Here is a 14512-nt window from a genome sequence, read left to right on the forward strand (position 1 = left end):
CTCACATCGCCCTTCAACCGTGAGCTTGTGTCAAGCTCTCCTCTAACAGGATGATGCCCAGTCCCACTCCAACCCAAAACACCACATCTCCCCAAGACGGACCCGTGGGCCATTAATGTGGAGAAGATGGTGCTCTCCTGGCCTGCTGGCACGTACGCCAGCCACCGCCAGCCAGCGCCGGCCAACACCAGCCAACACCAGCCAGCGCCAGCCACCGCCAGCCAGCGCCGGCCAACACCAGCCAACACCAGCCAGCGCCAGCCAATACCAGCCAACGCCGGCCAGCGCCGGCCAACGCCGGCCAGCGCCGGCCAACGCCGGCCAGCGCCGGCCAACGCCGGCCAGCGCCAGCCAGCGCCAGCCAATACCGGCCAGCGCCAGCCAATACCGGCCAACGCCGGCCAGCGCCGGCCAACGCCGGCCACCGCCGGCCAGCGCCGGCCAGCGCCGGCCACCGCCGGCCAGCGCCAGCCAATGCCGGCCAACGCCAGCCAGCGCCAGCCAACGCCAGCCACCGCCAGCCAACGCCAGCCACCGCCAGCCACCACCAGCCACCGCCAGCCAACGCCAGCCAGCGCCGGCCAACACCAGCCAACACCAGCCGCTTCACCTTCTCTCCCCACAGACTTTTCTCTTTCAGTTATAAATGTCACGGAAACCGACTATGTTACATTTAGCAATAACTGCCATTTTTCATCCGATTAAAAGGCAAATTGCCTCATTCTTTTCTGCCCTTTTGTGTTTAATGAGAGTATAGGGCTGCCATTTAAAAGCCTTTTGTCTCGGTGTCTGAACAGAATTGTGTGCTTCTGTGACAATGTGTGTGTGTGTTGCATAGTTTTTGTGTGTGTGCATGTGTATGAATTTCCCCTTTGGTTTCTAAAAGAAGGCCGTAGACAAAATCGCATATCACCTTTGGTTGTGATGTCATGGGTGTAATGTCATGGCGCAATGTCATAGTAAGGATGTCAAGGATGTGATGTCATAGTAATGATGTAATGTGTGTGATGTCATATTCACCTCCTTCAGCGAGACCACCCCGATGAGCCGGCCGATGCTGGTGACATAGGCGTGGTCCAGACCCAGCAGTGAGAAGATGGTGTGGGTCTAGGGTAAGAGCAGAACAGTCAGAAGTTAGGAAGAGTTCCAGCCTAACCAACAGAAAAGTTCAAAACGTTCCTCAAGAGATGAGGGAAAAGGCTGTTATACCATTAGAGGGGATTCTTTGTAAGCACTCCGGTAGAAGCCTGCAGAGATAATGCCATTTACGTCATGGACCTTGGGACTAAGACAGGTACCTTATGCAGTGATGTGCGTTCCACCAGCTGAAAAGGGGCGGGGTCAATCTTGCAGTTGTTGAAGTTAACCCGCTCATCCAGCTGCTGCTCCTCCCATTCAGTGATCTGCAGTAGGATGCAATAGGTTCTCTTTGAGGGAGGCGGGAACAAGCTCTCCTCTTCAAGCTAAATGTTAAATGACAGCTTGCACATCACAGCTGTTTACATCCCTGCCTCTTCTAGGGCATCCTGTGCCAACAATCAATACTGACAGGATTGAATCCTGCTCTTTCACATTGCCCACAGCGCCCCCAGTGGACGCCAGAGGTGATACACATACTCGAAAGCTGTCAACCTCCATCAGCTGAGTATGTGTCATAGACTGTAACGAAATGTCCTGTAGACAGGAAAATCAATATGCCTCCCTGTCAAAGTGCTGTTACACATATATTTTGACCTTGGGGGAAACACGCCCAGAGATGCCAATCCTTTGTTGTAATTCACTGCAGCTAAGAGCTGCACGTTAAGACTTTAAACCCAAATGGGCTGCAGGCAGTCAGACCCAGCCCTCACAGAGGCAACCCCAAGACGGGGATAGGCTACTCTGAAAGCAGAAGATGATTTCTCACCTCTCGGAGGGTCATATCGTCCTCCAAATCCAGGTCATCCTGAAAGAAGACCGGCAAAATGAGCGCACACACATTATTTTGGCAGATATCACACAGCTGACTGGACTCCATGCTGAGGCCATTTTCACACACACACAAAAAAAAAACTGGCCTCACTCCCAGTTTGTCTGGAGGACTGGGCAGAATAACCAGGGGACACTGTGAGTGGTTACAAGAAGGGGTGAAGTCCAGCAAAGTGGACAGACAGAACCAATCGAACACTGATCCAAAGAGAGCCGGAGTGACACTCTGCGTTATTAACTGTCAGGATGCATCAGGGATGCTCTGACTCGTCTGGGCTGCAGCTGGGGCTTTTCCCACAGATGTGCAGCGTGACGGAGAAACTCACTGTAGGACAGGCTACGCCCCTCTCGCAGCGTCCGCCGAGGGCCCCAGCTCCGGCCTGCAACGCTTTGTGGGTCACTGGGACACCGGGACACCGGTCCAAACCGTACACACAGCGCAGACACACACACGGATTTAGAAGCCACAATGAGCAAATGAGCGGGTGGTGAATAATAATGAATCCTCGGAAGAAAGGGCTCAAGATCTTTATTCACTTTTCGGCTGAGCGATGCAGGTGTAGCCTGTGGATGGTGGCTGCCCGTTGCTGGCTGAAGGGGGGGGGGGCAACGAGAGCCAAAGGGCATAGGAAAAGGCAAGTCCAGTCAGAGGCAGACGTTTAACACGCCGAGAAGCAAGATGCTTGTGTACATCACTTCCTGTCTGGAGTCCAATAAATTCTATTCAACTTCCTGTCTTGTCTGCCTTTTGTCTCAGTCATTTCTGCAGATTTTTTGTTGTCCTTGATTCAAGGGGGAGGAAGACCTGGAAGCACCCTCCCGTTTCAGCCCAGCAGAGACGCTGATTATCCGCACTGTTTCCTGTAATGGTTTTAAAACTTCATTCCCCAAAATGGTACGACTGATAGAGTGTGATACGCCAACACACCACACAGGGATGAGCCCAGGCTTCACGCGTGTGATATTTCTTATAAAATATTTACTTATCCATCCATTTCATACACCCACTTGTCCTATGCAGGGTCCTAGGGGTCTGGAGCCTTAAGTATTTATTAAAACATTAATTATAATATTTTGCCAATATAACTTGTATATACGCCAATGAACCGTTGTGAAAGAGATAGAGGGAGGGAGGACCTTCCACTCTGAAAACCAACGACAGATGAACAGTGGCACAATGAAAGCGATGGCGAGGAGATCGTACATGTTTCACGACACTTTGGAAGCAAATGCTGAATGCTGAACTGACTGGACAGCCCATTCCAATGAGAATCTGATTGGTGGACATCAGTATCAGTGGGCGGGCCAAACAACTGATTGATGGATCATTTGACTGATGAATGGGTATCGGTGGGTGGGCTGATCATCTGATTGGAGGATTGTTTGATGGATGGGTGTTGGTGGGTGGACTCATCATCATACTGGTGCATCATCTGATTTATGGACAGGTATAGATGGGCAGGTCAATCGCCATGACTGATGGATTGTTTGATGGATGGGTATCGGTGGGCAGGCTGATCATCTGATTGGTGGATCATCTGATTTATGGACAGGTATAGATGGGCAGGTCAATCGCCATGACTGATGGATTGTTTGATGGATGGGTATCGGTGGGCAGGCTGATCATCTGATTGGTGGATCATCTGATTTATGGACAGGTATAGGTGGATGGGCCAATCACCTGACCGATGAATCGTTTGATTGATGGATATTGATGATCATCTCATTGGTGGATCATCGGATTAATGGACAGATAGAAGTGGCCAGGTCGGACGTCTGATTGGTGTATATGCTCTGGTTCTGTATGTTCTTACCACAACGGAGATCCTGACTTGTTTGGGCTTCCTGTTCTCAGAAGCCACTGCCCCATCATTACTCTTCGCAGCAAAAAAAACAGACAAGCGCAGGAGATTCGGCATTAACACCACGTTCACACAACGCTCACGCCGCGCTGGGGTTACCCATCTTCGCCCAGCATCAGATGCGGTGCGTGGAGAGCATGCTGGAGACCAGATAACACAGGTCACACCTTTGGCACTGAGGAACCACCCTGCTGTCGCTATTGCTGACAGTCGCAATAGCCTGCATAGCAGTGGGGAGAACCAGGAACAGGACCAATGCGTGTTTACAGGTGCATTTCCTCAGCACAGGCGTAGGGGGCGGACTTAAGCCTCACCTCGGCGGTGTTGGCGTCAGGGTGAGCACAGAACAGGCTTTTCAGGGCCATGCCGGTGTTTTCCTGGGGACCTGGGGGACAGAGGGACGTCTGGCTTGAGGACAGTAAACAGTGAGAGCGCCATCATGTGGACATGCACTCGTAAAACCTACTGGCTGGTGTCTCCACGTTGTTCCTCTCCACCACGGATGACCTCTTCAGAGCCGGTTTCAGCGGCTTCTGGGATGCGGTGTGCGAGGGGCTGAAGGATGACTCTTCCGTGGAGATCTGAACGCACGTCATCACATGGACAAGAAAACATGTCATCATGGCCACACGCAGCCCAATTTTAGACTATTTAAATATTAATCTACTGGGGGACTATCAGAAGCACAATTAAAATAAAATTTAACTAACGAGAAATGGGAGGGGGAGGGAATTAGGACATGCAGACTGCTCCGGGCTGGACCACTATCAAAATCAATAAGAGCAGACTTAGATGTCTGGAAATGGACGTATTTATGGCAAGTTAGTGCAGAGCTCACCTTAAAATGGGCCAAACAGACACACACAGAAATCCGACAGCACCCCCCTCAGGCTGGGCCAAGTCGAACCTCACCTGGAAGCGGACCTCTTGGTTGACCTTCTGCACGGGCTCCTCCACCGCCTGGCTCTTCTTGGCAGACAGGGAACGCTGGCGCAGGAACTCCAGCCTGCGCGGACGGCCCAGCTGCTGGGAGAGGAGGGCCTGCAGCTGGGAACGCTCGATGGAGCCCAGCAGGATCATGGAATCTGGGGGAAGGGGGTTAGGGATGAAGACCACGGAAAGCGGAGAGCGGAGGGGCAGTGCGACTCAGGGTCAGGCAAACATGGGGCCGAAGCGTGTCACACAAGAGGGGGGGTTCCAGGATGGTTTAAAAACTCCCTACACTTCCCCTACTAAATTAATTCTTTATTAAAAAGTATATTCTCCCCCCCTTTTCTCCACAGATGGAGACGCGAGGCAGATGACGTGGATTTTGACGGCTCTTTGGGCTTAAGACAACCACAAGAAGATGACGGGCTGCTCTGCTTATCCTGTCACAGCCATTAGTGGCAGCTGGTTGCTGAGCTGGACGTTTCTTCACCAGCCTGGTTGACCGCAACCAGGTTGCTATAGTGAGGAATTTCTAGATCCCACCCTGACTGAGGGGGGTGGGGGGGGGGGGCAGCATCTCCCCCCCATCGTCCTCAAACTCACCTGCGGACTCCACCAACGCCAAGGTCTTCAGCTGTCCTGTCAGCAGGACCTCATGAAGGTCCCTGTAGCAGCAGTTAAGCGTGATATAGCGCACGTCACGCACCATGATGTCCTCTACGCGGATGTTGTACTTCCTGTAGGGGGGGGGCAGGAGAAGATTAGTGTCCCATATGATGACGACACACGCGCACACACACACACACACACACACACACACACCATCATCCAAGAAACTTGGGGCTGAAGGATGAGTGGCCATAAAATTAGCTGCAGAGGAACAGATCCAGGGCAGCGTCTTACAAGGACGGTGAAGCTGAATGCTGACTGGCCATCTAAGCAGAGACAGCAGCTTCCAGCTGAAGCCTGACCCCCCCGACCCCCGCCTACACACCGCCCCCCCTCCCCCGGCAGAACCGTTGCCCCCAGCACATGCCGCGTCTTCACCACGTCTGCACCGAAATGCTCCACCTGACATTACATAAGCGTTCCTGCTCTGCGTGGCGCTCCGTTAAAAATACCACTCCAAACCAGATGGCTTTGTGAAAAGGGAAAAAAAAGGACGGATGAAAAGGGAGCCAGAGGAGTAAGTCAAATGCTCCATGCGAACGAGCGGAGCTACGGTGCCCACAGTGCCGTTTGTACCCCTGATACATGGCCCCGGGGCCCCCTGGGGCCACCGGCACAGTAGGCCGCTCATGTGTGACAGGGGGTGCAGGGGGAGCCCAGGAGAGACGGGGCAAAACAGCCAACAACATGGGAAGTTCCAAGAGAGAAGCAGGACACCATCGCACACAGGAAGGCAGACAGGGAGGCCAGGAGACAGACAGGGAGGTAGACAGAGAGGAAGACAGACAAGCAGGGAGGAAGGAAGGACAGACAGACAGGCAGAGAGAGGCAGGCAGACAGGAAGACATGGAGACTGACAAGAAGACAAAGATGCAGATAGACAGGAAAGAAGACAGACATCTCAGGCATGCAAGTGATAAGCAGGACTGAAGTCAGACAATGAGGCAGGGGGCATCGCTTTACTCTGTCATGCCACAGGAAAAAAAAAGATAACAGCTCTTAAATATCCAGGAACAAGCGACACTAAAAGATTCATGTGATATTAAAAATAAATTAGAGGAGATGAGAAAATCTGAACAGGTCTAAAGAATCACACTGTAACAGCCAGAGCAGTAAAAGGCAGCCCTACACCCCTTGGAATGATTTATTACTGCAAAGCAGAGCATTAAAGCGGGTCATTAATACACGCTGCAGGCTCGTGTTGCCGGAACCCGTTACTACACACACCTCCTGTTTACTGATGATCCGCAGAACCTGGCAACCGCGTGCAGCAGATCAGCAGTTTACACTCAGCCCCCTGGGGGAGGGGTGCCCGCAGAAAGCCGCGGGACATGCGGGGAAAGACGTGGCGAGACCAAGGGCCTATAGATCGCCACAGGGCGCGCCAGGAAAGTCATGGTGCTTACAGAAAGCCGCAGGGCATTCTGGGAAAGACGGGGGGCACCGACAGAGCTGCGGGGCATGCTGGGGGAAACCGAGAGCCTATGGAGTGCCGCAGGGCATCTTGGGAAAGACTGGGCACCTACGAAAAGCCATTGGGCATACGAGGAAGCTGAAAAACTCTCGCCTGATTCACACAGCCATTAAGAAGGGAAGCGGAGTGAAGCAGGATTCCAGGGCCAGCTTCAGAGTTCAGACAGCCTAAGAAAAGATGGGCTAAGATGCAGGAAGCTGGCGGAGGATAAACAAGACGGCAGGAAAGTAGGTGACCTGCAACAGGTGACCGACAGTGAAGGAGAAATGAGACTGATTCGCTGAAAAGCGCTTGAGGGCAAATCTGACCACGTCACCCATCTGCTGTACGCACAGAGGGCCGCTGACGTGAAAATCCAGGCCGCCGTCCTTGGAAAAAGGGGGTTGTGGGGGACTCGGAACAGAGGACACTATTTGGGAAAAGCGGAAAGGGAGAGGAGGATGAAGGTGAGAAGGATAATGAGCAAAACGGGGAGGAAGGTTAAAGCCGAGCAAACACCGTCCGTCTGCGGCAGGACAGGGACCACGAAACCTCAGCCTAAGCTAAAGGGCACAGTCCTACAGATCCTCAATGGACCCACCTGTCTGTGTGACCCACTGCCCTGGGCATGTGCCAGGGTGGGGCGGCGATCAATGCGAGTCCAGTGTGTAATAAAGAGAGTGACAACCACCCCCCATATGCATCATGTACTGCCCCAACTGAAAGCTGATTGGCCACCCCGGTGCTCCGCCCCTTTCAATGACTGATTAAAAACACATCATTGGCTAATAAGGTCAGCCCCTCTGTAGGAAGTACGGACTACGGGAAGAGGAGGGAGGGAGGGAGAGATGGTGACAGAGGGACTGACTCGTGGTGTCCCCAGCCAAGCTCAGGCAGGTATGGCAGCTTCTTGATGCGGATGATGGAGTCATAGAGCGACGGCTGCAGGCTCTGCGCCACAGCGTTGGCCAGGATCACGGCGATCATCACCGGCAGGATGTGCGAGATCTGGCCCGTGAGCTCGAACACGATGACCGCCGTGGACACCGTGTGTGTGACAGCGCCGGACAGCGCCGCTGCACCTGTGTCGGCAACGAGACACGGTTAGGGACAAGGACGACGCCCAGAGGCCGGCAGGCAGCAGAAGGGTGACGCCCCCAAACTCACCCACTACCGCGTAACCGCCAGGCACGATGGGGTAGATGGTTCCGTCGGTGTGGATCCCGTCGGGGAACCAGGCGGCCATGCTCTCGCCGACCAGCCGGCCAAATGCTGCACCTACATACACACACGATGGTGAATTGGGGGGGGGTCACGTGTTCAGGGCTCTAACTGACCAATCAGGGAAGACGATCTTACCAATGACAAAGACCGGCATGAAGGCTCCACAGGGTACGGGAATAGTGGTAGCGAGAGCAGACATCCAGAACTGAAGAGAGAGAGAACAGCATTGGTCACTCTGCACACCTCCGGCGAATGGAGAGCAGATGCGGAAGCACACACCCCCCCCCCCCCTCAGCTGGGGATTGAGATGTGAAGCCAGGAAGACCTTTTAATTACACCCCTCTCCCTAGTTAGCGGTAATTAACCACAGCGGCGGCTCTCGGCTAATTCTGAAAGGGGCAAGGCTCCCTCCGGGTGGGGCATGCCTTAGACCTTTAACCTTTCAGGGGCCAGTGAGCTCCTCAGCACCGACACAAGGAGGGAGCACAGGGTCAGAGGCAGATGAGTAACATCATCCGCCGTGCCGACGACCAGCGATGTTCAGATAGAGAGAGAAGGGAGCGTCATTAACGGGGCTCTGCAGCAGGGTGGAGCGATGAGGTTACGGAGGGGGGGGGGTTAAAGACGGGACGGGCTGCTTCTGGGTGGAGGAGAGATGAAGTTAGAGGACAGGCTGGCGGTTGTGGACCTGGAGTTGAGTCATGATGATAACTGACAGGAGGACTGTCACCATACAGGAGACCGAGGGAGTGACAAAACTGAGAAGGTCCTTTCAAGATGTTCAGAAAAGTTCTATGTGAGAGACTGTTATTGAGCTTGCGGTAGAGCAAGCAAGACCAAAGGAGCCGACTCGATGGTGAGATTGATAACACAAGGACAACCATCACAATCCAGAAACTATCAGAGCAGGCAGACCCACATACGAGATGGCATACCTTCATCACGATGAAGAGGACCAGGGTGACGAAGACATTGACCTGCGGGTGCTTCCATTCCTGCGAGTGGCCCATGTAGTCGAACTCCTCCGCGATGCCCTGCTTTGCCCACGTGCGGTTGTCCAGCAGTGTCACTAGGGACTCCTTCTGGGTCAGCTGTGGGTGAAAGGTCAACTAGGTGATCATTTGTGCATCAGAGTCGTCGACCTACAGGATGACGGGTCTCGTACCACTTCCAGGAAAACCAGGCCAGAAGAAGAGGACCTGCACCTCAACCAGTCCTGTACAAACTTTCACAATACCGAGATGATAACAGTGCGTCTGTAACCCTCAGACAGTTGCTGATTCATGCCTGTTCTGCACCCTGCAAACCTTCCGCTCACCACCGCGCCTCACAGGTCTAAAGACAGGGGGCGCTGTCGAGCACCACGCCTGTCATCACTGGCATTCACAGCACAGGTACTAGCTGGATGGGGTGGGGGCTCAAAAAGCTGCACCTGCAGCAGGCACAAAGAGGAGGGGGGCACAGACACTCACACAAAGGCGCAGACACACACACACACACACACACACACACACACATGGAGCGGAAACAAGGTGCCGCCAAGCTGGCGTCTGTCCCTCACAAAAAGCCAACAGCTCAGGCGATCCAGCCCCCTCCCCCCCCCCCAGACCCCCACCTCAACTCCTCCTGCAGGCGCTTTATGCCTCATCGCTGGTGGCCCCGCAGAGCTGTGCTAAATATGGATCGCGAGCCGGATGGAGGAAGGAGCCGGCGTGACAGACACCGTGTCCATGACAACCCCAAGAGCGGCCAGGTGACGGCCTCCATCTGTGCCAGACGGTCCACGCTCGCCTGTCATTCTCAGGCCCCTCCCACAGCCTTAGGCCCTGCCCACATCTCATTCTGTGCCATTTCAATATAGTAATCACTATAATAATCACTGTTAGCCACCATTTGTACATGACACATACATACACACACACACAGACACACACACACACAGACACAACCTACCTTCCCAGCCATAAACTGTCCAAACCCAGGAGGAAAGGTCAGAGTGGAGACAAGGAGAGTGACCAGGGCAGGGTACAGCAGTCGCCTGGGACAGGGACAGAGAGAGACACGTTACCGCTGAGGCTGGTGAAAGAAGAGGGAAAGGGAAAGGAGCCATTGCCACTATGGTGAGAAAGAGAGTGACATCGCCTTTACAGCCAGTGGGGGAGTGACAGAGAGACATTAATATCAATGACAGTGTGTAGCCTTCATTAAGATAAGCATAGCCACACCCACATCACATCCTGACCACACTCATATCACATCCTGACCACACTCATATCACATCCTGACCACACCCATCCCACCCAGAGGCCATGCCCATATCACATCCTGACCACACTCATATCACATCCTGACCACACCCATCCCACCCAGAGGCCATGCCCACATCACATCCTGACCACACCCATATCACATCCTGACCACACCCATCCCACCCAGAAGCCATGCCCACATCACATCCTGACCACAGCCACATCACATCCTGACCACACCCACATCACATCCTGACCACACCCATCCCACCCAGAGGCCATGCCCACATCACATCCTGACCACACCCATATCACATCCTGACCACACCCATCCCACCCAGAGGCCATGCCCACATCACATCCTGACCACACCCATATCACATCCTGACCACACCCATCCCACCCAGAGGCCATGCCCACATCACATCCTGACCACACCCATATCACATCCTGACCACAGCCACATCACATCCTGACCACATCCATATCACATCCTGACAACACCCATCCCACACAGAGGCCACGCCCACATCATATCCTGGTCACATCCATCCCACACAGAGGCCACGCCCATATCACATCCTGACAACACCCATCCCACACAGAGGCCACGCCCACATCATATCCTGGTCACATCCATCCCACACAGAGGCCACGCCCATATCACATCCTGACCACACCCATCCCACACAGAGGCCACGCCCACATAATATCCTGGTCACACCCATCCCACACAGAGGCCACACCCATATCACATCCTGACCACACCCATCCCACACAGAGGCCACGCCCACACTCACTTCTTCATCAGGAACTTGTTGATGGCTTTCTGCTTGCGGATGAACTGGACTATGAGCCGGTTGAAGTAGACAAACAGGGCACCTCCAAAGCCACTGGCAATCCTGGGGGGTGCGGGGGGGGGGGGAAGTGACCCCGTGAATATATTGCCACTGATGAGTGACATAACATCAACACGTGACAGACAGCAGCAGGTTTGCGGAGACCGTCGATCACTGGCTGAAGCTTCCTTGCAGCTAACCTCCTAATTAATTAATCCTTTCAATCTGCAGCCCACACTGGTGGGGAATAATAGAGGCTATTTTGTTCACAGAGAATCAATGTAAAGCATTTTAAATATCAGCACAACGTGCCTATTCACACAGCTTAAAGAATTTTTACCTTGTTAATGTTACTAAGCCAGCGTAATATGGATGTCTCTCACAACACCCTAAGCAAACACTCATTAATTAAGGCGTCTCAGAGGCACAGGGCCCCCCCCCAGGTCCAAGCGAGGCCCGTGTTCTCCAGCACGTGGACATCAGCACATCACCACTATCCTACAAGTAGGGCACCACATCTCCATCCATCTTCAGGATGATGTCATCGAGAGACCGTCTCTGCGACTGTGACCCCGATGTGCTGATGAACGTCAAACTCGGGAAACCCCCCCCACCCTCCACATCCATCAAACTCTGCAAGATTAAAAGGTCAAATGAAATGCGGAGGGTTTTCTCTGAGCTGCCGGGTCCGGCCCACCTACCCACCCAGGGTGACCACCTAAGCCATGCTGGAGAGACACTAAGCCTGGACAAGATTTGCAAACTATCGATTTAAAATAACTTGAATTTCACTTTAGCACTGACTTCCTGCTGTGCGCCGATTGGTCAGTCTCCTATAATCATGCAGGTGTTACTGTTAATGTGAAACAGCTGGATGAGTCTATCAATGAAAAAACCAGTAAAAGCCCAAGAAGAGCTGAACTATTTAGCCGAGCACAGGAGCCTTTCAGTTTGAAAGAAGTTTTTAAAACCAGAAGTAGCTCACAGGGTCCCTCCTGATTATTAATGGATTAAGTGGTCACTCTATACCCACCCTCAGCTCCAGCTTTAGCTAGGTCTTAGTCGCCAGAGACCCAAAGCCTGGTACCAGTACCATCACACAGGACCCAGGGCTCAGTGCTGGTACCATGAATCAGGACCCAGGGCCTAGTGCCGGTACCATCACACAGGACTCGGTGACCGGTACCACCAAAGAAACCCAGAGGCCGGTACCCATGACTCTGACCTACCCGATTACAGCAAAGGCAGGGAGCTCTTGGAGGTCAAACGGGAAGTCCAGCCGAAAGCGGGTTTTGAAGAGAGCAGTTATGGTCTCTGTTGAGAGAGGTGGCGGGGGGGGCGGTTGTTTACTATTGAGGGTATGCACGTGACATCACCGCAGGCGGAAGTTATTGCGATTACAGCCTCTGAGTGGCAAAAGACTGAGTGGCAGCATCAGCGCTGCAAAAACATCTAAAATGGGAAAGAGTTGAAGTGTGACTGATTTTACACATCGATGTAAGAGGAAATCAAGAGAAACAACTGGAATCCTGACTCTGCACCATGGATTTGTGGTTGTCATTTCTGACCAAATAAAAGTTGCAATAAAATAAAAACATTTGTACAAACCAGCCCACATACGACCAAAATATCCACTGGTGTCGTCACTTTCATTTTGTCAATAAGCGGCTTTTCTTTGGGCATTGAAATCAGGAACATATAATTCAATTCAATTTAAAGTTTCAAATGTTTTATTATTTCTACACATTAACAAAAAGGAACGAAATGTGATTCCTTGGGTCCCGGTGTGCAGGACACAACACAGGAGATATAACAAGCATATTAAAGGAATGGAATTTAATAGATAAAGAAAGAATAATAACGACTTAAAAAAATGCAGTAAATTTGAAGTATAAACAAAGCAGCAGGAAAGAGACTGTAGTCTGCGTGCAGTGACGTGCCTAATGAGGAGGACGTACACAGTACACATATAAATGGCAGGAAACGCGATTCCTGGCCATATATCAGTCTCCATGGTTGACTGGTTCTTTGGTAAAATGTACAGAGTCCAACTGCTTTTAATTTATGCAAATAATTACTGGTTTCGCCTAAAATAAACCATTTTGCAGTGATGATTTGCCACCCAGTCCATCTGAGTGGTTGTGTTCTGGCAGGGAGGTGAAGTCAGTGCATACCCTCTATATGTGACTAACATGGAGCTCTGGTAGCACAGCAAAGCAGTACTATAAGAACACAAAGGTACGGCACATACAGAAGAGGCCTCAGGTCATGCACAGGCACCAGAAAGTGACCGATCGCAAGCGCCGTGTGGCCACAACGAGCGCGATGACGACCTCACCCTCATCTCTGTTCCACACGGCGAGCACCCTGAAGATGAAGGCCTCACCTTCATCTCTGTTCCACACGGCGAGCACCCTGAAGATGAAGGCCTCACCTTCATCTCTGTTCCACACGGCGAGCACCCTGAAGATGAAGGCACTGAAGGTGGCAGCGAAGAAGCCTCTCCAGTAGTTCCTCACAGCGAAGAAAGTGGACGTGACCTCGATGCTGAAGAGGACGCCTGGGGAAGGAGGGGCGCGGTTCAGGAGGGGGGGGGGGGGCATGGTGGCAGCCGAGGCGGAGGTCATCCCACCCGCCCGGCCGGCGGGGGGCTCACCTCCGATGGGCGCGGCGAAGCAGCACCCCACGCCCACAGCGCAGGCGGCGGCCAGCATCTCGATGTTCCGAGACTCGTTCTGAAACGACCAAGACGAGCCATGATCTCTCAGGATGAGCTGCCCGACTGCATCTGGTCATCAGACTTCCATACGTTAAAGAACCGCTGCAGGAATCCCTCTACTGGCCTGATGCCTCCCGATGACCCAGAATGTTCTTATGCTGTAATTCTGCTCCTTCAGTAGTCTTACTAGGTCCTACTTTGTTGGAAGTTGTTGCGTAAGCAGTATTGAAGCAGGACCTACACGTGTACCTGGGCTTTGACTGGAAGCTCAGCCTAGTCGACTCCTCCATAGTCATATATTTGCAATGTGCTTTTTGTCTCACTTGAACGTTCATGCCGTACATTGTACGGCAAAAGTGATAGCTAAATAAAAATAAAAATAAATGTGATCGACGTGTCTGGCCCCGCGGACGGCTGTGGCGGGGGTAATGAAAACATACACATACGGAGGGAACCCCGCCACGGAATTCCCGATCAGGATTCCGGAACACTAGGATGTGATCTATAAATGGAATGTGAGCGGGATTCCCCAAACAGGGGGTACGGTGTGCGGAGGCAGGGATGGGGATGCCGGGCCTAGTCGCGCGCGCGGGGTGGAA

General features: G+C 52.8%; 1 protein-coding gene across 5 annotated transcripts in view; it reads right to left on the reverse strand.

The window, feature by feature from the left end:
* The window catches only part of clcn2c (chloride channel 2c), a 49324-nt gene that overhangs the window by 5101 nt on the left and 29711 nt on the right, over nt 1-14512 (reverse strand). For 3 of the 5 annotated variants that reach the window (XM_072701732.1, XM_023822180.2, XM_023822211.2), the window contains 17 exons: nt 13851-13929; nt 13629-13754; nt 12424-12508; nt 11156-11257; nt 10060-10144; nt 9042-9197; nt 8242-8311; nt 8050-8160; nt 7751-7964; nt 5364-5497; nt 4743-4915; nt 4297-4411; nt 4145-4215; nt 3783-3845; nt 1907-1945; nt 1299-1403; nt 1021-1107 (listed from right to left, as the gene is read on the reverse strand). In XM_072701732.1, coding sequence (XP_072557833.1) covers nt 1021-1107; nt 1299-1403; nt 1907-1945; nt 3783-3845; nt 4145-4215; nt 4297-4411; nt 4743-4915; nt 5364-5497; nt 7751-7964; nt 8050-8160; nt 8242-8311; nt 9042-9197; nt 10060-10144; nt 11156-11257; nt 12424-12508; nt 13629-13754; nt 13851-13929 — 1815 coding nt within the window. The remainder of the gene's footprint in view (nt 1-1020; nt 1108-1298; nt 1404-1906; nt 1946-3782; nt 3846-4144; nt 4216-4296; nt 4412-4742; nt 4916-5363; nt 5498-7750; nt 7965-8049; nt 8161-8241; nt 8312-9041; nt 9198-10059; nt 10145-11155; nt 11258-12423; nt 12509-13628; nt 13755-13850; nt 13930-14512) is intronic. The other 2 variants (XM_072701733.1, XM_072701734.1) reach the window with 1 other exon arrangement.

Source organism: Paramormyrops kingsleyae, chromosome 17 (assembly GCF_048594095.1).
Source record: "Paramormyrops kingsleyae isolate MSU_618 chromosome 17, PKINGS_0.4, whole genome shotgun sequence".
In the NCBI taxonomy this organism is placed as follows: domain Eukaryota; kingdom Metazoa; phylum Chordata; class Actinopteri; order Osteoglossiformes; family Mormyridae; genus Paramormyrops; species Paramormyrops kingsleyae.